The sequence below is a fragment of the Pleurodeles waltl genome, chromosome 2_2 (genome assembly GCF_031143425.1).
Source record: "Pleurodeles waltl isolate 20211129_DDA chromosome 2_2, aPleWal1.hap1.20221129, whole genome shotgun sequence".
In the NCBI taxonomy this organism is placed as follows: Eukaryota; Metazoa; Chordata; class Amphibia; order Caudata; family Salamandridae; genus Pleurodeles; species Pleurodeles waltl.
Genome location: NC_090439.1, coordinates 1,135,396,467 through 1,135,420,553, shown reverse-complemented (window position 1 = coordinate 1,135,420,553; position 24,087 = coordinate 1,135,396,467). Strand labels below are relative to the sequence as shown.

Genomic DNA, 24,087 nt, shown 5'->3' with positions numbered 1-24,087 from the left:
TCGAGGCCTTGTGGTCACTGCATGCTTAGCGTGGGTCTTCAAGACCTTTGACATTGGCAAGCTTCATATTACATGTCACAAAAAGGAAACCAAAACAAAATGGATTCTACAATTTATAATCCCAGGCACCTTCCAACCCATCCCCCAGCCATAATTCTGTGCATTTTGCTATTCATTTAGATGGGCCCTTTGATGCTTTGCTGCACTGAGGAGCCTAGCCCGCCTCCCATCATAATCCATTGCAGTCTCCTCTGCCTGTATCCAGCCAAGGCCTCTTCAGCTGTGTGATGATTCATGCAAGCGGGGAAGCTTGTCCCTCGCGATCAGGGCTAAGCTCTGCTACCTCGCCCCAAAGGATAGGTCAGTCGGGTGCCTGCAGCTGAGAAACTAAATACAGCGCATTTACATGCAGCTATGTCTTTCAAACTGTTGATGTTTTAAGGGAAATAACCTGGAGTGAGAACCCGATTAGTAAATTCTTAATGTGCGAGTACATATACCAGTATCGAGTCAAAGGAAACCGGGGGAGAACCACACCAACATGGGTGGGATTTCGAATATTCCTGTAGGCACCTTACTGGAGCAATACAGACCTCCCTCATGGACTCAGCATAACTCACAGAAAAACCCTTTGAGGTTCATATAGCCACCTACATAGATTTCTGTAAGCTCCCCATTGAGCACGCAACGGGATGACACACGGGCACTGTAGGCTTTCAGTTGTACTCCTCAATGTACCTACCAGACCACCTTTAGGAACCCAAGTGAGCTTTATCAGGAACCCATGAGAGCTCCTATATGGACCCAAAGATTAGTCCTGGACCCTCTGTGTGTATTGATTGTGCTATCAATCGCCCACAAGATGCCTATATTTTGTTATTCCGCCCTGGCTTATTTTCATAGACCTTTTTTTTTTTTTGTTTGTTTTTTAGTCCTCTAACGGCAGCTTATTTTTCTATATCCACCCTTGCCTTCTCCCTTTTACAATTTTTTGTTCGTTGACCCTCCTATCCTTTCTCACCTTATTCACCTAGATCACTCATTTATCCTTTTCTTTCTATTTATCTTTTGCCCTCTTTCAGAGTTGTGCATGGCCTTTATCTCCATTCACACATTCTCCTGAATTCATTTTCCTTTTTTTTTTTTTCTCCTCCCTCTTTTGTTTCTTTGCCAGTCTTCACATCTTAGTGTGTCCTCCCTCTTTCTGGCTGTTATGTATATTGCTCCTTTTCAATACCTGCGTTCTTCTTCACCCCTTTTCATTCTATCAGTTAGGTGTCATGCCCTCTGTGTATTGCTTCTCTCAATAGCCTGTCCTCTGCTGCCTCTCATGTTGTTCCTTGTTTGTACATTTCATTCCCCCCACCCCCACCCCGCCATCGTTTTGATCTGCCGGGACAAGAGTGCACCGGGGGAGTACGTGGAGAGCAAGAGCCCCACTCAAGCTCAGCCACAGTCACTTTCTCACCCGTTGTATCTTTATTTTTCATCCTTTTTGTCCCTCCTTTCTTTCTGATTCCGATTTCTTGTGAAATTATCTCTTAATTTCACTCAGCTTTGCTGTACTGAAATACAAAGTTAAAGACAGAGACTCCTGGGGTGCAGAAATGTAGAGCAATGGAAGCCATGGCCTGAGAGAGAGGGTGGGGAGTTTAGGGGACAAGGAGGTGAGGGCTGAATAGGTTCATTGGGCTGATCTTTTCTGCCCATGCCTGCTGCCATGGAGCTTTAAGTTTGCATCTGCTGCCTATCTCCTGAGCTACCATCCTGTGGGGAACAGGCGAAGGTGTATACCTGGCGCAGTCCTGGGAGCCATTTTTTTTATGCCAGAACCTCTTCTAAGGTTCAAGGTGGCTGTGAAGAACAGTGACCTGGCAGGGAGGGTGCAAACCTGTATTACTGACTGCTATCCAGCGACGCTTTTACTATGGATGCACCCGTTATGACTTTTGCACAGAGCTAATCCAACAAGGTGGTGGGGCCCAAGCTCTTGGGATAGGAGTTCCTTCCATATCTTAAGCCTTCTTCCATTTGCTTATCCCATCCACTCGGAGAACAAGGAAAAAACTACCCAGGCCCAGCTTCCAGTCCCAGTGGTTTGCTAGTGAAGTGATACAAACCTCGCTTTGTCTCCAGCATGAATAGCCAGAAAGGACCACAGCTGGAGTGTACTTTAAACAAGGCATGCGCAATGCTAGACTCCTCTAGTAGCTCGGTATCATTAATGGGTGTTCCTTGGAGGCAAATTGTCCACTTGGGGCATCCGCATTCTTTTGTCAAGGGTATTCTCCTAGAACCAATTGAAATTTCTTTTTTAAGCAATCTGAACTGAAAACTAAGGTGATTTTGATTTTTCTCAAGAGAACTGTTGAAAATCTATATGAATGTATACTTCACATGCAGAAACACATTTCTGATGGAGAGGTGAATTTCATCAGCTGCTGCCAACACAGAGATAATAATTCCTTAAATTAATTTTAGTTCTCCAGCAGCTGATCACACCAGGCTCTTCTTGTCTTAGAATTTGCTTTCTAAGAGTAGCTCGCTCAAAGCTCTGTTGAAGTGAGTGAGACTGCTCCACAGTGAGACTCAAGTAATTGCAATTTGAGGTGTCTGTGTTGCTTGAAGAACTGTGCAGGCGCGGGGAGGTGGGCACTGCACATATTGCCCAGTGGTGACAATTTCCAAAGCCTTTGAATTCTAGAATGCCATAGTCTGCGAGGGGATGTGAATCACAAAGTCACCGCAACACTTCTTTTCTTTGGTAATCCACGTTGATGTGGTCTGTTGGCAAGATCATCTGTATCAAAGACTTCTCAATTTCATTTTGATGGTGACGGCAAGAAAATACTTGCTTTCTTCAAAACCGGCTCAGTTACTGTCGATCACCTTTATGCAAAGCTGGCTTCTTCGTAGTGAAGGGAGTGGAGAGATATATAGCATAATGATGGCTACCAGTAAATAATAGTCATGACACCTTTATCCTGCTGGTCACCAGCTGCCTGGGGACATGCCATACCAGTGAACCAGCTGGTTTGAAAGCAGAACAAACACAGCACTGAAGTGCACATCCATCTCACAAGTTTACTGTATGCCCAATGAACTTGAATTGTTTTGGCCGTGAACTCAAAATCCTAAAACACATCTCTGCTGCCTCTGTTCTCACTCCAAAATGTATGCCTGTTAGTTCAAGTTGTCAACCTACTGATCTCTAATGGAAAGCGTCTATCATCCCCACCTAACCCTTTGCTCTGGAACATATCTTGATATTTTAGGAATTTCGTTCTGATATTGTTAACTTGTATTCACAATGTTCATCTGACTCCATCCTTTTAGAGTTGATGTGAATCCCTTCCCAGCTGAACTAAATCTACAAACGATTCTTGCATATTCCAGTTGCAGACGAAGCCCGTTCCTAAATTAGATTGTTCCACTGCGACTAAGGGTTATGTTTTAGCTTTAACCGCTGTGGCAACACAAGGGACCACACTCACTTAGTCCTTTTAGTATTCAGTGGTACGTCTCCAAACAGCACCCTGCTGCGAGAGGTACTGCTGCCTACGATGCCGAAAACAGATGACATCAGATATATAAGACACACAACCTGTAAATTCCCTAAATAATTCAAATCCTAGGTTCGATAATTCATGTGTGTGTCAGTTACTTATAAACCAATATGTAAAGCCATAGTCTGTGCCCACCAGTCAGTGACCTACCCACTGTAAGGGGCAAGCAACCTTCCTATAGCACACTTCTGCTGTTGACTCAATTGCTTTTAAAAGCAGATTACCATGTTGCTTGTTTTCACATGAAGCATGTACATGATGAGCAGAGTTTGCAAGATGTACCATTTGTGTATTTGTTGGTTTTCCAACACCACAAACACTGCTTTCTATGGAATGCTCTCTAGATTTACATTTTCTGTCGATACCAGTTGTGAACTTAACAATATACATATTATGGTCCAATATACCAAGATGGTGACTTAAACCCACTCTCAGGTTTCTGGAAACGGATGTTTATTTTATTTACAGCCCTGCAGAAATCCCAGTGTATGAAAGAACGAAACACATTGGCTATTATCTTATAAAAGCTTATTGTACCTAACTTTGAAATGAAGAATAAAATATTTCTAATTGGTATATGGGACCTATGATTTGAATTATTATAGATAGTGTGTTACCCCTTACCTTTGATCTAATTCCTTTTAACTTGGTTTGGGGGCGAATCAGGCATCTTTGGAGGAAACCAAGGACCTGAACGTTAAATCATTCTATTCAGAAAAATAAGCATATAACTTTAGTAAAAGTTTCAGCTCACTCTCAAAGAAAAATAGGTTCAAGCAGAGGGTGTTTGACAGCTGGTAGTTAGTTCTAAGCGGTCTGTAGCGGTTTTCCAGGAAGATGTATCTTACACTGATGATGGAGGTTCTGAGGTTTCTGCTGTAAGTAAGGCAGACAAAACTGCAGGTAGGCGGTCCGTTCTAGGCCTACAAGATGACACTATCAGAGGGGCAAAAGAACTTAGTCATCACCGAAGTCATGGACATTACCAGTGTGGAAAGAAGGGTTGCCTTTCTCTGGAATGTGGACGCCCCTCTGAAATGAATACTACTATGAGGAAGAGTAAGAGATTTGGTCAAGGGTTAATACAGGTCACTGAGCTGCAATTGTCATCTGTGTGATGTTATAGGCTCTTGCTCCCTTTTGACGGTTTCTGTGTTTTCTGAGACAGACTGCAGTGCTACAAAGTGAGCCTGGTAACTAAAGATCGCCACTTCCAGTTGTCCGATGGGCTTTGTGGGAATATTCTGTATCTGTGAACAGGACAGGCTCTTTGTTGATGTTCTGCTCTTAATGTACAAGGTAGGCCTTTGGGTGATGCTCTGCTGCAGGTGACAATGGCTCCTAGGGTGGTGTTTTGCTAGTGATCATTCTGAATTGTATAGTGATGTTCTGGTTATTGGGGTCAGGATGGGTCGCGTAGTGCTGTTCTGCTGATGCTGTTTAGGACGGGCCCTGCTCCATTGATGTTCCGCTCTTAGAGACCAGTGTGGCCCCATGGTGATCGCAGTGGGCCCTTTTGTAATGTTTCGCAGGAGGTGATCAGTATAGGCCCTCTGCTGATGGCAGTGATAAGAGTCTGCCCTCTAGATATATTTGAGCTGGGTTTCCTTCCCAGCATGTCGGCTGCAGGAGATCGTCATGAGTGGCTCATGCTTCTTGTTTTTGTTGTGCTATCCTTTATAGACTGCAAAGAAGAAGGTAAAGAAAGGCCATAAGAAGGCAGAGACTGAGACCACCCCAAAATCTGGTGAGACCCCTGCAGGCACTGCAGCCAATGAGTATGAGGAGGACACGTCCGACGAGGAGGTAAGGATGCACTTTGATTGTTGATTGGGATCTGTTATGGTGCTGTTGAAGTGTCTAGCATGCTACTGAATGGTCCTCCTTTTGGGAGTATAGCCATAGTTGCCCTGGTAGTGGGGCAAAATATATAAAATATAATTGTTCTATTTAGTATATGGGAGGTTAAGGTGGCTGTTGGACATAATTGAGGGGAGTTAGATAAAATTTAGTGACAAATAGCGCATATATGTAGGCACAGTGTACACTGGTAAAACACAGTAAAAAATAATTGGTAATTCAATGGGTTGTGCATTTTTAATTACTGTTGAGCAATAGTTTAAAGCATTTCCAGAGAATATACCACACCTAGAAGCAAACATAAAAAGTGCTGTTTATTTTAAAACAAGTCAAGGTCTTGGAATCTTTCGAATAAATGTGTTTGAACAAATGTATATTGTTGGAAATGTCCCTTTCTGTAGGGTTATCCTCAAACTTGCTGCCTTTCTCCTCCTATTTTTCTGACCCTTTTTATGTTTGATTTAGGACTCTGGGCACTTTGCCACTGCTAAAGTGCATGTGCTCTCTGCCACAAAACTTGATATAATTGGTTTACATATGTTTAGCTTATTTAATTTACCTGAATGTCCCTTCTAAAATGGTATACCATATACCTATAGCCTGTAAATGAAATGCTACTAATGGGCCTGCAGCGCTGATTGTGCCACCCACAGAAGTAGCCTTTCAAACTTGTCTCAGGCCTCCCACTGTGGGGCTTGCGTGTGCAGTTTACTGCCACATTGACTCGGCAAGTCAAACTACTTGCCAAGGCCTATACTCACTTTTTACTATACTTACGTCACCCCTAAGGTAGGCCCTAGATAGCCCTATGGGCAGGGTGCTGTGTATGTAAAAGGTAGGACATATACTTTTATTTTACATGTCCTAGTAGTGACAAACAGCCTATTTGATTTTTCACTGCTATGAGTGCTGCACCTCCCACCAGGTTTGCATTGGTAATTCCCTCATGTATGTCAAAGTGGTAATTTCTGATCTGTGAGAAGTAGCGTGGGCAGATTTGATATGTTTGAAATGGCAATTAGAAATCCTGCTTACTGGTTTAGGTGGATTTTACATTACTATTTTAGAAGTGCCACTTTTGGAAAGTGGGCATTTCTCTGTACTTATAACTCTAGTGTTTGGCAGCCTTATTCCAATCCACGTCTAGGGCAGAGTGATAGCTCCACTTTGTGCATACTCTCCAGACAGCCATCCATCAGGGAGGGTTAGGTGTGATAGGGTTACATCTCCATTCATGTACATACTTGGTCTTCCTAGGCTGGGAGAGAGAGAGGGTCGTTCACACTTTACACTTGAATGGGTTGTGTCCTTCCCTCACACAAAGGGCTCATTTACCCCCTACTGATGTCTGGAGCCAGAGAATAGGAGAAGGGAAATTGTTAGAACTTGACAGATCTGGCTGGAAACTTCTGCCACCTTCTAGAAGATGGGCACCTGAAGTATAAGTACAGGGGCTTTCGCCCCAAGAATTTTAGAGTGCTTTAGGAGCTGGGACTGAACCTCTGCCATAAGGACTGCTGGACTCACAAGGGACTCATCTGGACTGCTTTTCTGTGGTTGCCCTGCTGCTACTGGGTGGCATAAAGAACTCAACGGATTGCTTTTCTGCTTGTTGCCCTGCTGCCAGCTGTTCTAGGACTGTAGGTTACCAGATCCTGGGTGACTGCCAGTAGAAATCACCATTATTGCCCTGATCTGCTGGCCTGCCTGCTTTGCCCCCAACTAGTGTTCTCCAGGGGCTGGCTGGACGACCCCTGCTCCCTCAGAGCCCGCGTGCCAGTGGGACTGCTGGGAAGCCCTGAGACTGAGAGATATTTCTCCTTCCGGCTAGCCCATGAGGAGTGCTTCTTATGCCCACTTGGTTGTATGCCTTCTGTACCTGGAGAGCACGTTGTCTTGGCTGCTTAAGCCCCATGCATGAAGAGCGTGGCCTGGGGTACCTTGCTGTGTTATAGCATGTGGTGAGTGCGCATTAATATTTTTCCTCTCCACCACACGCTATGTCTAGCCTGTGCCCCATACTCCCGAGGGCAGCTTGGACACAAGTGTCCTTTTGGGATCCCCCCAGGTGCTACCTGTTCCTGTTTGAACCAGGAGCTGCAGCTGTGAGGGAAACGCCGCCAATTACGAGTGGTGAGCGAGGCCTCACCACATGAGAAGACGCAGTACTGCCAACCCACCGGGAGGAATCCCAGTTGTGTGGCCCCAGGAGCGTAATTGCTGCTCCTTCATAGACCCAGAAGCTGTCCTCTGATACTGGGGACGGCCCCGCGTTGCTGCCACTGCACTGTGTGTTAGCAGGCTGCTCCCCAGGGACAATTTGCACGCGGGAGGCCCCACATCTACAGGAGAGATCGCACCATGTTTTTCGGCAGTTGCACTGCACATTTGGCAGACAGCTGCATTTCTCTGTCCGTGACCGGGTAGGGGGGACCCGACAAGGTTGCCCCGCTAAACACTACAGTTTTTGCACCCTCTCCCTCTTTACCTGAAGCGATGCCCTCCAGGTGCGTGACGGGGAGAGTCCTCAGCAGAGGCCCCCAAGCAGGAACAGGTTGCCCTTGGGGAGGGCTGCCTCCTAAATTACCGTGTAATTGGTAGGTGTGCAGCTGCTCCTGCAGCCTACATCTCTAAGCCTCCACCACGCCAGTACCCCGAGGTTCTAAAGGAGACTACCATAATCTCCATATTAGGCGCGCAGTGCCCCAGCGCCTGACTCGATTTCTTGAATGCACAAGGCCATAGAGACTATCCTGCTGACATGAATGTAGGGGTTTTGGGATCTATGCTGCTCAATGATAATGCCAGGCTTTGTTAGATGCATTATGTGCCCCGAGGATGTACGGATTCTGTGATGGTGGTTCTTGCATTGGCAGGGCAAACAGTAATGCTTCAGAGTTGGAATTATCTGCATGGTAAGCCCTGATGATTGTGGAGTATAGCTGATGGTTCGTGTATGTGTAAGGTGTGCACTGCAAAGATTACAGTGTTTTACTTCTGCATGTCCTGAGGCTAGGACACGTCGTGTTCGTACTTGTGCAATAATGTATGATATCCAACAGTACATGGTGCTCATGAGATTACTGTGATGACCTATCCCCTGTTCCTCATGCTCTGCCGCTGTGATGTCTGATGTTTGTATTGTTGCCTAGTCATGTTAGTGAGTACTGACTCAAGTACCTAGTACACACACTTCTTATAATATATTTTGGATAACATAAACCTTTTACGACAATATTTATATATATTTTTTTGATATACAATCTTGTGTGGAGTCTCTTTTGTGGTGTATTTATTGTCAATGGTGTGTGTGTGTTGTACAAACACTTTACACATGACCTCTGAGGGTAAGCCTGACTTCCCTGTGCCAAGCTACCAGGGGGTGAGCCCGAGCTATCCTTGGTGTGTAACTGACCCGCCCTGACTAGAGTGGTGGTTTCTGCCTGGCTGAGGCGCATAACCTAGCCAACCAGAAATACCATTTCCAATATAAATTTGTCAAATGTAATTGTCATGGTATTGTAAACAGCAGGAGTCTGTTGTCCAGATTCATCTTTATCAAATTGTGGAGATTAGTTGTGGTTCAAAACCTAACCGTATAAACTATAAAATATGCATAAATATTAATCGACAGACTGCAATAGCCTTCAATAAATTCAATACAAACTATCTTTACAGTTCATTGACTAATGCAACATGTTCATTTTATTTAAAATTGTTATTTGTAATTGATATGGGAATTAACTATAAGATCTAGAAAAACAGTCCAAGCTCACAATGCCTGGTATGAATACAACAGTAATGTGATGCTTGCTCCACCTAACTAAATCCATTGATTTTAATTTTGTTTTACCTCCACATGGTTTGGTGCTCGTTTTCAAACTCTCTCCAACCTGGTCATTTTGAGTAACCACTGCTTTGCATTGATGTGGCTTGTCATGCAACAGATTGTATTTGGTTTCTGTGTTTTATCTTCCAGCACATTTTTCCTAATCAAACCGGCCTTGGTTTGGCGTATAGGATGTCTATCATGCCATTCTTTTTCTTTATCTTTCCTTTTAGTTGAGTTGCTGCACCTGTGCACCGCCCTTCCTAATCTAATTGGTACACAAGGATCTTTCCTTAATCCGTTCAGCTTCTTTCCAGTTCATGCTATCATAAAGCCAATGAAGACTATAAAAAGGTTTAGAATATTTAAATATGTGTCAGTGGCATGTGTGGCGATACACATGCTCTGCATACTCCTGCAATCTAGTGTTTGGTCCAGAGTGTTGCAAGTTGTTTTTCTCCTGCCTGGTAATACTGTGCATGGGCATCAACTCCTTTGTTAGATTGTTTTCCCACATGCGGTTGAGAGAGTGTAGAGGAAGTATAAAGAAATAGATGTCCATGCAAATGTAACTACATATGTACATGTATACAGTAACTTGAACAGCCACAGGCTCCCGGGGAGGAGGGGAGGTGCATGTGAATCTGCAGCACTACATGCCACGAACAGATGCTTATTCGGTAAGTAACCGTTTCCGTTCGATGGCATGTGTGGCGTTAGATACACATGAGCTACATAAACTGCAAAGCAGTCTTTCCTGAAAAGTGGTCGCTAGCTTGTCGGAGTTCCAGTTGACCTCAATAGGGCCTTACAGGGTGGTAAAGTCCTTGACAATTGAGTTTGCAAAATCTCAGTACAATTTAATGGAAAGAACACTAGTATTGAGGGCTGGTTAGCAGGCATCCAAACACTTTCAGGCCAAAAGCAACTGCATCAAGCAGCAAAAAGTGTGTTGGGGGGGGGGGGGGGCGGTGGCGGTGACAATCCTAAGATGGCACTTCACAACATGACCCCTCCCTCTTCCCCCTGAGGAAAGGGGATGAGCACTAACCTCCCTTCTGGTAGTCATCTTCCAAGTGGAAGAACCTGGAAAGGCCATCTGCTTTAGTATGGTCAGTCCCTGGTCTGTATTTCACTACAAAGTCCATCCCTTGTAGGGAAATGGACCACCTCAACAGTCTGGGGTTCTCTTCTCTCGTCTGCATCGACCACCTTGGAGGCCTGTGGTTAGCTTTCACTTTGAAGTGAGTCCCAAACAGGTAGTATCCCAACTTCTTTAGGGATGAAACCACAGTCCAGGCTTCCCACTCAATGGCACTCTAGCGCTGTTCTCTAGGGAGAAGTTGCCTGCTAGTATGTGCTACTTGCTGATCCCGACCCTCATCATTGGTTTGTGACAACATGGCCCAATCCATGTTCAGAAGTGTCTGTCTGGACAATTAACTGTTTCCCAAAGTCTGCTTTTTTTTTTAAATACAGGTGCTGAGCATATGGCTGCTTTCAAGGTGTCAAAGGCATTTTGACAAACTGTGGTCCAAAGGACCTTCTTTGGCTGTTTCTTTGAGGTTAACTCAATGATAGTGGTCACAATGATACCATACCCTTTCACAAACCTCCTGTAGTACCCGGTCAGGCCAAGAAATGCCCTGACTTGGGTCTGTGTCTTGGGAGGCTCCCAATCCAGAATTGTCTGGAATTTGGCTTGGAGAAGTCTAACTTGGCCTCCACCTACCAGGTGGCCCAAGTATACTACAGTTCTATGCCCTGTCTGGCACTTACTGGCCTTGATAGTAAGACCTGCCTGCTGAAGGGCCTGCAAAACATCTCTGTGGTGGACCAGGCGATCCTCCCAGGTGGACTGTAGTCTTCCAAACCTGACAGAACTCTATTCTCCAACCTTTGAAAAGTGGCAGGTGCATTCTTCAATCCAAAGGGCATCACCTTGAACTGAAAGTGACCAGCTGGTGTGGCGAATGCAGATCTCTCCTTGGTCGCCTGGGTCAGACTAATTTGCCAATACCCTGATGTCAAATCAAAGGTACTGAGAAACTTGGCTGCCACGAGCTGATCAATAAGCTCATCTGCTCTTGGAATGTGGTGTGCATCTGTCTTAGTGACTGCATTTAACCCCCTATAGTCCATGCAAAATCTCATCTCTGGTTTCCTACCTTTTGGTTGAGGTTTGGGGACTAGTGTCACTGGGCTGGCCCAGGCACTGTCAGAAGGTTCAATCACCCCTAGCATCTTCTTGACTTCAGTCTTGATGCATTCCCTGACCTGATCAGGCAGTCTGTAGATTGTATTGTTGACAGGGAGGCTGTCATCTGTGTCTACATCATGGGTACACCAAGTTGTCTGATCAGGGGTCAAAGAAAAGAGGCCCTGCAAACTGACTGAGGATCTGACTGCAGTCAGCATGCTGCTGTGCAGTGTGTGTCAGAAAGCTCAACATTCTCCACTGCACCATCTTTAGGACTGGTTGACAGGAGATCAGGGAGAGGTTTACTTTCTTCCCCCTGCCCTCCATCTGTGACCATGAGCATGGCCATGTCAGCCCTGTCTTGGTGTGGCTTTAGGCGATTTTACGTGATTAACTCTATGAGGATTCTTGGGGGTGGCCCGGTCAACCAAATAGGTGACTTCCCCTTTCCTTTCCACACTGGGGTAGGGCCCAGTCCACTTGTTCTGGAGGGCCCTGGGAGCCACAGGCTCCAATACCCACACCAGCTGACTAGGTTTATACTCAACCAAAGCTGCCTTTTGGTCATACCAGTGCTTGAGAAACTCCTTGCTGACCTGCAAATTCTTGTTTGCTTTCTTTATGAGCATAGGCCAAGCATGTAGTCCACTATGTCCTGTTTGGGTTGTTTTAGAGGTTGTTCCCATCCTTCCATCACAAGACTAAAGAGACCTCTTACAGAGTGCCCAAACACAAGTTCAAAGGGGCTGAAGCCAATCCCCTTCTGAGGAATGTCTCTGTATGCAAACGAGGCATGGCAATAGGACGTTCCTTCTACTTCTGAGTTTGTCTGGAAGCCCCATGATCATGCCCTTAATGGTGTTGTCGAATCTCTCCAAAAAGTAATTAGTCTGGGTGTGATAGGGGGTGGTGAACTTGTAAGTTACACCACATTGTCTTCAGGTATACCCTTCTACCAGAGACCACTTTCTTACGAAACCCCACTCTGGTAAATATACCAAGGAGGTTCTTTCCTACTGCAGGAGCAGTTCCAGTCCTAAGAAGGATTACCTCTGTGTATCTAGTAGCATGGCCCACTACTACTAGGATAAATCTGTGCCCATATGCAGTAGATGGGTCAAGGGGACCAACTATGTGGACCCCCCTACCTTCTCGAAGGGAGTCCCAACTGCAGGTAGTGGGATTAAGGGAGTCATTGGTTGTGTACCTCTCTTGCCACTGGCCTGACAGGTTACACAGGAGTGACAAAACTCCTTGACTTTCTCAGACATCTGAGGCAAATAGAAATGGAACACCAACTGGTCCCTAAGTCTTTTATTGACCCAGATGCCCAGCAAGGAGGATGTCATGGGCTAAAGTTAAGATGAACTCCCTGTATACTTGGGGGGGGGGGGACCACCACTCTCCTGATTTAGTGTCCCTGGCCTCTGTATACAGTAAGCTGTCCTCCCAATAAACCCTGTGCGTGCCACTGACATCTCCCTCTTCTTGCCTGGCACCTTGCTGCCTGATGCTCTCAAGAGTATGGCACTTTCTTTCCTCCTGGCAAAGTTCCTCTCTGGCAGTTCCCCCTGGACTGAGAAGCTCTGCCAGGTCAGGCCAGGCCTCTTCAGTTGCAGTTCCCTTTTCAGGCATTGGTTCCTCACCCTGGGATGAGTTCTCCCACTGAGCCTGTTTGGACTTAGAGACTGGGTCAGCAATCCTCTTGCCCTTCCTTTTGCTCTTAAAGTGGTTGGCCATAGTTTCAGGCTCCAGTTCTTTATCTTGACCCTGCCGTGCAGCCCCTGTGCCCTAGTTGTCACACACACCCATCCAGGGAGACGTAGGTCCTCTAGATGAGATTTTTATTTTTATTTTCCTTCTACCCATGCAGAACCCTCTAGATGGTTGTCTACTGGTATGACAGGAGAGACAACCACCTGCTTTGGGCCAGTAACTCCTCACCGCTCTAAATTCACTAAAGCCATTGGATGAAGCTTAGTCTTGTTGTCCGCGTTGGTAATCAGATGACTGGCACCATGGATCATTTGGTGTAGGGAAACCAGTTTGCCTGTCACCATGGTGACATTAGCACCTGTATCCCTCAGAGCCTCTACCTCAGTCCCATTGATTCTTGGCCTTTGCCTATACTTCTCCAGGCTTGGAGATAAGCCTTTCCAATGGTTCAACGTCCACCCCTCCTGGGAAACCAAAGTAGCCTTAGTGTGACCACTGGCCTCTCCAGACTACACTTCTGCTCCCATCCCAATGCTAAGACCACCCTTAGACTGCCCCTCTGTGGGGAAATTCTTGGGGCAAACTGCATCACCCCTCTTGTGCCCTGGCTGCTGGCAGTCAAAGCATGACCCAGCCTTCTTGGGATCTCAGTTTTTCCCCTGGCACCCCTTTCCTTTGGACTGGGAAGAGTCTTGTGGCCCACCCTCCTTAGTGTTGGAGGGGCCTGGAGAGGACTCTTTCTTTTTACCCTTATCAGTGCTATCCCATTTCCTCTGTTGGGAAGTCTGAGCATCCTTCTTGGAGTCACCTCCACTCTGGGTTTTGTTCTGGGGAACCCTGAACCATTTATCTTCCCCAGCTCTCTGGGAGAAGACAACTCCGAATCCACTAGATGCTGTTGCAATTTTTCTGTATAGCAATTGGTCAAGATGTGCTCTTTCATGAAAAGGTTATAGAGTCCTTCATAGGTATCTACATTATTTCCCTTTACCCAGCCTTCTAGTGCCTTGACTGAGGAGTCCACAAAGTCTACCCAAGTTTGATCTTGACCTTTTCGGGTATCCCTAAATGTGTCTCTGTACTCCTCTGTGGTGAGTCCAAACCCTTCCATGAGGGTCTTTCAGGTGGGTATAGGACTCAGCCACTTCCTCTGGAAGGGTCAGAAGTCTATCTGCCCTTAGATGGAAATAACTCCCAAAGTAGAGAGTTCCAGTGATGTGGACTTACCTTCCTCATTCTGCAACACCTCTCAAAGGCTGCAAACCATTTATCAATGTAGTCTCCTGCACTATACATGTGGACAATCCCTTTGGGGACCTTAGTCACAAGAACCCTTATTTATGTTGCTGCCGCCATCCTTGGGAACTAGTCCCTGCCTAACCCTTCTCTTCTCCAGGGCTAGTCTCCCCTCCAAGTACAAGCGTCCTGTCCTCCATGGAGATCTGCTGAAGCCTATTATCAAGAGTCCTATCCATCCGTCAAGTGGAAAGCGGGGGGGGGCTACTAGAGTGACTCTGGACACTTCCCACTGGTGAAGGTGGTCTGGGAACGGCTGGAGAATCATGGTACTCACCTCCTTTCTCTTCACTTACTGGGGCCAGGGCTTCTCCCTTCACCTCTTTAGGTACTTCTGAGTAGGAAGCCTCTTCCCTAGCTTGTTTTCCTCAAATGAGGTGAGGACCTCTACAAGGTCCTCTCTCTTAGCAGTAACCCTAAAGTTAATACCTCTAATTTTGCACAAGGTCTTAAGATCATTATCTTAAGGTTGGAAATAATAGGCTGATTGAGGCTCAAGGTATTCTCCACTGTGCACTGTTTATCTGTACTTTTACCTCACTTTTGAACTTTTAGAACTTTTGGACCTGTTGGAATGGGGATGCAACGCAGGGCCCTAGCAATTCAAATGAAACTCAATTAAAAAATATATATATATATATTTTTTAAATCTAAAAAATGCTTTTGGGTCTAAAGGATTTCTCATGCACCCAAAAATATACTTATGTCTGGTTGTGTGAAACACAAGTTAAGATCCGCTCCACTGAACCACCAATGTAGCAAGGTGACCGTATTATGTGGTATGACTGGGGGATCTTACACTTTACCCAAAAGTGGACCTCGGATTCACACCAGTAAACCTTAGCTCAGTCCTGATAGTGTGACAAAGAGCAGTCAGGCTACTTATAGGAACATGCGTAAAGCATTTCACAACACCCACAAGGACAATAGTAATTTACATGACTCAAAAGAAATCCAACACCAATTTTGAAAAATAAAGCAGATTTGTATCTTAATTTACACACAAAAACAAAGTTTGTATCTTACGTAGAACTGGAGTTGTTGATTTTAAAAGCATTGAAAAATAGATGCACTTTTAGGTGTCAGACAGTTACCATTTAAGTCACTGGGAAAAGCACAGTGTGCAGTTGGTCACTTGTGCAGTAAATTCCCTGGAACCCACCTGGGGTTAAGGTTTTGCTGTGCCCTAGACCAAAACTCAACAGACAGTATCTCATTACCTTGCCCAAGGAATCTGGGTGCAGAGTGCTGTGACTGTCCTTGGTGCTGACGGGATCTGCAGACGCTGTCAAAATGCACCTCTTGACAAGCGCTCATGGGGATGGAGCTATTCTCTACCCTCAGAGTTAGAGGCCTTTGGGGGTCCTAGGACCTAGATTCCACAGCAGCATCTAAACTACCGTGTCCGGGCGGTCTGGGTGCAGTGGTAGCCTTTGAGCTGACAGTCACGGGAGGGTCGAGCCAAAGATGCTTGGCCACTTCTCTTGGAATCGCCTCCTGCAGGATCTCAGGAGTGGGTTGTTGCGAACATCGGTCAATATGCTGGGAACTGCTCTGGAGTCTGTGATGTCTGAGATGGGGTTGATTAACTGGGCTGGCGACCGACAAGCCTTGTTAGTGGCAAAAGTAGTCTGTTACTTTGTTGGCTGGAGGTTGTTTGGAATAAAGTAGTGGCTCGAAACTTGGTGAGAGCCTCTGTACAACTCCTGGGGTGCAGGTTACTGACTTTCTTTGGGCTCACTCAAGAAGGGCCTGACGGGTTGCACTTCTTGTGACACAGTACGACGATACATCTGCGGGTTGCAGGTGACTGGTCCCAGCAGTCAAAGGAGTGTGCTTTACTTTCTGGCTTCCACTGGAGTCCCTCTTGCTGATAGCAACAAGTTTTCATCACAGGCACACATCAGTCACACAGTTCCAGTATATGGTCTCCTCAGGGCACTTGTGCCCTCTTTGCCCAGCAGCAGAGTTCCAAGTTCTGTTGGTGACTGAGTCTTCTTTGTGCCTCTTCTCAAATTCAAAGTCAGAACTGAGGTTCTGGTGCCAGCGGAGTCCATTAAATTCTGGTTTAAGGGGTGTTAAGGGTATGAGGGACAGTGCCAAATGGGCTACTGGTCCCTGTGTGTAGTCTGTCCCTGAAGTGTGGGAGTACATCACTTGTTTTTACCGCGAACCCACTAATTCTAAGGATTGCCAACATGGTAGAACCTTCCCTCGGCTGTACAGACCTCCTAGCCCACCCTAAAGTACTAGTTAGACTTTTGGGGGTATACTCCTCCTGAATACCTAATTTTCCCACTTGTCAGCCTGGACAGGATGGGAAGGGCTTTGTCCTCAAGTGGGAGACAAGAGATTACATATCAAGGGCGGTAAAAGCCTTTGAGGCTCACCGCCTTGATCACTGTAAACACTAGCCATCCTGGGAAGGCGGAGGTGTGACCTCCTTCCTGTCCAGGTCCTTTGTCCCCATCCTGAGGGAAGTGTTAGCATGACAGCAGGAGGGCAGACTCTTGTCTTGACGGCAAATCACTCAGAAGAGCCCACCAAGGCAAGAGAAAGCTTGTATCTTGGTGGGCATCCACGAAGGATGGCACCAGGATACATGCTAGCTAATCCTGGGCATGAGAATTATGCTCAGGGTTAAAAAGCACGGTGTCTGACACCAAACATGGGAAAAATCGGTTGAGCCATCATGGAGCGAGAAATCAGGGTGCCAGCCCATGTATCCTATGGACGGTCAGTCGCTTGCGGTAGCATCCAATTGTGAATTCTGCCACAGAGCTATATATGCTTGTGTATATATTTCCAACTCATACAACAGTGCATCCTGCCTCCTGGACTATGGGTGACCTGCCTTAGGGGTGACTGACCTGTTCTATGGGGCAGTGAATGGACTCTGCCCGCACTTGGTGTGGGCAGAGTCTAACTCGAGCGGACAAGCTACTTGTGCAGGCTGACGTTACCTTTACTCAGGTCAAGCAGGGTGGCACAATCGGTACTGCAGCCCTGGTGGCCCTTTTACCCTCCCTGTCCTGGTTAACACTGGTACCATTTGCTAGGGACTTACAGGGGTGGTAAAGTCATTCCTAATTGTGTTTTGCAAAATCTCAGTACAATTTAAGGGCAAGAGCACTGGTACTGAGGTCTGGTTAGCAGGCCTCAGTACACTTTCAGGTCAAAGGTAAGCTGTGTGTAATTGGGGCCGTTTTGAATTAAAAGACCAGGAACACACAATTTTGTCCAGTTGTCTCAAAGATACTGAGATGCTTTGCATCAGTAGAGAGTGAGAAGCATTAGCTTATGTTTAGGTGACAGAACACTTTAGAACTTACTTGTAGGGCATGAGGTTCCTGTTGTGCAATATCATAAGCCTTTGATGCTTTATATCGCCAACATTTAGTGCGATTATTCCTTAGAATGCGAGTATAATTACACCCATATTGTTATCACATGGGGATTCATGCTAATTAGTGGCTTGTCTAAACAAGAAAGGTGCTAACCGAATTATATACTTTCATGTGTAAAGAGGCCATGGATGGAATGGGTATAGAGCGCACTACATTTTATCTGGAAGTGATTACTTCAAAGGTACGGATTGGATGGACACTGGGACTGAAGTTCTGCATCACACCATGGGAGCAATTTCTGGACCAATCACTCCTCTTGCCACCAAAAACATGCATTTCTTCCCAGAGGGGCTAATTATGAAGTGGCCATGGATGATGCATTTCCCCTCTACCACCACTTAATAATTCAGCTGATTTCCCATCGTTTGCCCATTCCTGTGGTCTAGTCACTTATTATAGAAGTAGACATCCATTGTGCCAAGGGCCTGCTGAGGGTGGAATCACTCCTCCATATGCGGAATGTGACAGCAGATGGACATGTAGGCCCAAAGTAGTCACTCAGTTTCAACCTGTTTGTGGCGCACAGACCATGTACACCCCTTCGTAGTAATCGTCCGGCCATGATAACATTTTGAAGCCATCACATACATATTCTCCGAGCATAAGCCCCTGCAGCACAAACCCTTTGGGTGCCAGTTTACAGGAAAGGGAACTGTCTGCAGTTGAGATAATATATGTGTCCATATGTTAATGCTGTTGGAATTTGTATTTATGGCTCATTAATGCAAAGCCTTTATTATTAGTGTGAGGGATCTAAATAAATTTTGTAAGCTCAGACTGCACAACCGACAGTGGTTCCATTTATATAAAAAATAAAAAAAAGTGTACACACGTTTGAAAAGTTTTATAATATGATGCTACGTATAATGCTCCCAGAATGCTCTCTGATTAGATGCGTATGTTTTCAGAAGCTTGTAAGCAGGACTGATGATTCTTTGCTTTTAAAATAATATATTCTGGAAAAACAGTGCAACTAGGAGGAAAAAAGGTTTTTCTAACTTGCTGTGAAATTTGATGTATCATTTCTTTGAAGCATAATTTAGTGAAATGTGCTGATGCATACTAGTATTTCCCCAAAATTTTCATAATTGAAAATCAGTTGTAGCCACTTTCAGCTAAGTTATGGGAAATATGAAAATAAACAAGCATTGGCAAAGCCAACCAAACAAATTAGAAGTCACTCTTTTGGATTTTGTCAATGCGTATGTTGTTTTGACATTGCTTTTGCAAAACTTTGTTGTGAGAGGTGCCAAGACTTCACCATTTTAACAAACAGAAAAAACAGAACAAAAGCAAAAATATTTCTGGTCTCAAAAACCCACATGGCCGCAGTAGTTCTTGGCACCAAACAAAACAACTTTGTGTGCCAATATGCATCTTGTGAAAGAGCAGAATGCTATCACTTATAGTAAAGCCAGCCGTTAGATGGATAGAGAGAGAAATATAATTTTTATAAAAACAAAAGTTCTCGGTTAATGCCACACCTAATTAGGGGCCCAAATCTTAGTCATAAAATTGCACCAAATGTCTTTGCATTAGTGCAGAATTACAGGAAATCAAACTCCTAGAAAATATTTGTGAACTGAATTTTAACACAAGCAAATATGCAGGTGCTCATGCGAAAATCTGTTGTGCTTTTTATAAGTTCCCTTTCCCTCCAACTACTTTTTTTCTCAACCCTAGAAAAACTTCTACTTCTGCCATTGTCAGGAGAACATTTCCAACCTTTCTCAGTGTGGGCAAAGATTAGAGAAGAGCTGATGAAAATCCTTAAAACATGCAAGTTAGGTTTGCAGACTCAAAGGCATGCAAACCCTGCAACTGTTGCTTACTGCTTCCTCCTGCCCACCCATGTAGACCTGCGGAAAGGTGGCAAAATAAGGAAACTGCTAGTATTCAACCCCTAGTATAGTATTAGCCTCAGCATAACTGGAGGGGCTATTATCAGAGCTCTTATATAATAAGATTGCTGCCATAATTTGTCAATGCACTACATGGCACCAAAGGGACAAGTAGATTTTGTTTTTACAGGACAAGTAGATTTATGAAGCAACCTGTCACATGGACAGGTAGGGTAGATATTTTATTAAATTTCATACCTCTGAACGAGTTACCAGGCAGCAAACATGCTGCCAGGTAGTCCTGCCCGGGTCTCACATCCTTCCTAACTTTGTTTCCTGACGGTGCCACTATTTTTTGTTTATTTACTTTTCAAACTTGGATGGGGATGGAAACTGAAGGCGGCCAAAGATTGAAAGGATGTTGACCGCGTTTTTCTCAATCTTTAAGTACATTATCTGGGTAAGATGTATAGCTTACTGGTGTAAAAAGCATGCATTTACCTGTCTGTTCCTCTATTTGTACATCCATAACACTGGCCTTCTATATAAGCCAGCTTGTATGTTGCCTAAATACATGCATGTTGTATGAAACTGTGTGTAGGACTTTGTCTTAGTCTTTCTGCAGACCTGTCCTCTTGATGGTCTTGGTGTACAGATATGTAAAGTTCTGCTAGCGCACATGTGAAACTCTGAGATGTAGTAGAGTATAGGGGGAACCCCTTGGGAGGACTACAAGATGTGGAGGACCCATTGTGCGCACTGGAGGATGGCAAGAACATTTAGGGAGCAGTACAAGATGAAAAGCTCCTTGGAGTGGTACAAGGCGGGGAGGAAGGTCAGAGAGCAGCACAAGGTGGAAGATGAGAAGTTGTTGGGCGCACAAGTTTGGAGAAGCTGTGGAGTGCACTACAAGATGGGAGAATCTGTGGGGCGCAGACCTAGATGGGGGTGCGGCCAGGGGTGGGAATCTGTGGGATGCACTACAAGTGGGATAAGCTGTGGGGAGAGCCCTACAAAATGGGAATGGGTAGCTGTCGGGAGCACTACAAGACTGGTGAAGTCATGGGGAACTGTTTGTGCTTCGTTCCGAATGGCTCTAGTTTGAGGTTTAATATTTAAATGTCAGTGCAGTAATTCCATTGTTGGGTGTTGTGTTTCTGTATCATCCTCAATGCCTGTTCTCAACTGTGTTATCCAGGCTCCCCTCTTGTGTGTGGGATTGTTTCATGCCTCTTTTTGACATTAAGATCTTAGCTTGCTTGACTAAAGAAGAAAGTACCCTCCCCCTCCTTTGACCCGGGTCTGGAATACAGATTTGTACCATTGTGATATACACAAGTATAGAAAACCTACCCCGTATAATGTCTCAAACGTTAACCAAAACATAAAGAACGGGCTCCATGCTGGAAGTAGAGCCCTCTCCCCGCAGCTGCTCTCATTTCACTGCTCCTGGGGGAGACTGGGTAGCATCCAAAACCCTTAACATCAATCGTACTTCCAGCGCTGGCCTCCAGCAGTACTTCTGCTTCCTCTCCAACCCCCTTCCCAACTCGGTTCTGCTTGAAGCTCCTCCGTTCAGTGACATGGGCTCCATAGCAGGCTGCGCTTTAAAGATCCAGTTATGCAGTAGGATAGGTAAATGTTTGCAAATGCCAGCTGTGAGTCTTCCTCCCAGAGAACATGCATTGAGGCGAGGAGTTGGTCTTGCCAGTGTACCTGAACAGGGTGAGATAATACAAGCCCAAACCTGCCCTGTGGCTCGGCCACGTGTTCATTGGGGTCGAGTGGTGGTTCTTGCCAGGGTCCGTCTGAAACAGGGGTTCTTTCTACGGTCATGCCTGCTGCACTCAGCCCTCACAAAGATGATGAGGTGTGTTTGTGTGTGTGTGTGTTTTTGTTTTTTATTTTTTGCTTTTGCTTGGGTGCCATCAAACAGAGCAATGTAGTCCAAGCTGTTTGCAAGGTTCCTCAGAAATAGCGTGTGCATTGAGCGTGAGGATCTGTAGGCAGGTTATATGTAAATGCAGCAGTTCAATCCATGCCCACACCTGTTGGAAACCCTAAAAGAGATTATTAGCATTTGTGGGAGGGGTTATTGTCAGAGTGCACTTGATTGCAGTGGATTAGGCCATGCCCCCCACTTCTGCTGAAAGAAACCCTTTCACACACACAGAGCAGATGTGCATTGGTGCTGCAGAAAGCCTTTGCAAGGTAAGGTGCTCCTGATGAGAATGTTTTAATCCAAGCCCACTCCTGTTGTGACGAGTCCTTCCAAAGATAGTGGTGAAGCCTCTTACCATATTGAATCTGAACACGCACTGCTGTCTGCACCAGTGGTACTCTAAGATTTAAAATAAGATTTTTCAGTGGTCAGGCATGCACTGTAGATAGGATACCAAACTAGTTAAGTGGTTAGACAGGAGAATTTGAAGTTGTGACCGTTTAGCTGTTAGTTTTGTGGAGGGCTCAGAGACTCCTGTGTGGCTGTCACTAGATGGTCTACTAGCAAGAAAAATCCAGCTTCACAGATGAAAGAATGGCCTGTGGCTGTCCATGCATGGTCTAGGAGCCATATTAACAGTTTGCGTTTGTGACCTCACCTGTGGTGATCTCTCGGTCATCCATTCTCCCACTTTGGGGAATCGCAGCTCTGGAACTTTTTTTGTGACTTCTGCTTTGTCTATATACTCCTTCCTGCCTGCCCCTAGCTATTCTTTCACTTGAGCAACTCTAGAAGTTAGTTTATTACAGCATGATATATATATATATATCCTATTTTTAATAAATCTGCCTTTCATGAGCCTGGAGTACTATAATAATTAAAAGCTGTAGTCACTTACCACAAAAGTAAAGACACTAAAATAGCTCTGTTAGTCCTGAGTTTTAGGAGATGGCCCTTTCTCCTACAATCAGCAAGACAGGCCTCAAAAGGCAGGGCAATCCTCTGAAAAACAAGGCTGGACTAAAGGAGCAGGGCAGTCCTCTGAAGAACCAGGCGGGCCTCAAGCAGCAGGGCAGTAGAAGCCAGGCAGTCCGCTGAGAAACAAGGAAAGCCCTTAAGCAGCTGGACAACCTTCTGACATACAAGGCTGGCATCAGGGCAGTCCTGCGGAATACAAGGCAGTCGTTCTTTGTCGTTTTTCGCAGGTCCAAGAGTGTACTGATGAGAAGACCTGAGGTATAGCTAGTACCTGCCATTGACGTGAGAGGAACGTCTGGGCCTTACCCCTCTTCCCCAGCCCGGACTCTAAGTGTTCTGGGATGACAATAGGCTGGTGTCAAGTTCTTTGTGAGTGTGCTGGAGCCAGCCCCTTTGAAATGTAAATGGGACAGGGAACAGCTTCACTTTTCCCATCTTGGCAGGATGACCCTTTTCCAGCTACACCCAGGTCCTATTGTTCACTGTCCGGGCCAAATACATATTAATGATGGGGGAGCAACTAACATTTATGGGCGGCTGAACATTCTTAGAAGGCCTCAGAATGTTTAGGTCAGGAAAATAATTTTCTAAAAGTGACATTTTCTAAATTTTGATCTAAACTATTCATTTGAGTCCAAACATGATATTGCGACCTCCTCCCAATCAAGCGTTAGCACTTATTAAATGTAATACGAGAACCTAGTGTTACCCTCTGGGAGAGGTAGGCTTCACAGTGGTAAAAAACAAATTTAAGAGTTGTCACTACCAGGACATATAAAACTTAAAAGTACATGTCCAGCATTTTAAATACACTGCACACTGTCTTATGGCTATTTAGGACCTACTTTAGTGGTGACTTATTTGTATTAAAAAGGAACTTTTAGGCCTGGAAAAGGTTCCTCGTGCCAGGTTGAAATGGCTGTTGAAATCTGCACACAGGCTGCAATAGCAGACCTGAGACATGTTTTAGAGGGCCTCTTAAGTGGGTGGCACAATAAGTCTTGCAGGCCCACCAGTAGTATTTAATTTACAGGCCCTGGGTAAATGTACCACTTTGCTAGGAACTTGCAAGTAAATTAAATGTGCCAATTGGATGTAAGCCAGTTTTACCATGTTTTAAAGAGTGAACACAAGCACTTTGCGCACTTTACCACTGCTAACCAGTGCTAGAGTCCCAAAAGACAACAAAAATGGGTTCAGAAAACAAGAGGGATGAAGGCAAAAGTCTGGTGGGTGACCCTGTAGAGAGGACTAAGTCCAACACCCTGCTTAATTGTATTGAAAGCATACTTTATTAATTATTGTATTTAAGAGCTTTTTAAGTTACTTTACTTCGATAGTAGGCTAGAACATAACCCTGTGTTTCCTTATGTTGTGGTTCTATAATGGACAATGCTTTTCAAAAACCTTTTAAAAGAGATATTGTGCTTGTGTGTTTACTTTGCTTGCACG

At 45.3% G+C, this 24,087-nt stretch overlaps 1 protein-coding gene across 1 annotated transcript in view; it reads left to right on the top strand.

Annotated features, from left to right (window-relative positions):
- Positions 1 to 24,087, top strand: part of BOP1 (BOP1 ribosomal biogenesis factor) — a 319,190-nt gene that overhangs the window by 57,066 nt on the left and 238,037 nt on the right. The window contains exon 3 of the mRNA XM_069221018.1: positions 5,250 to 5,372. Within this exon, the coding sequence (XP_069077119.1) occupies positions 5,250 to 5,372 (123 nt within the window). The remainder of the gene's footprint in view (positions 1 to 5,249; positions 5,373 to 24,087) is intronic.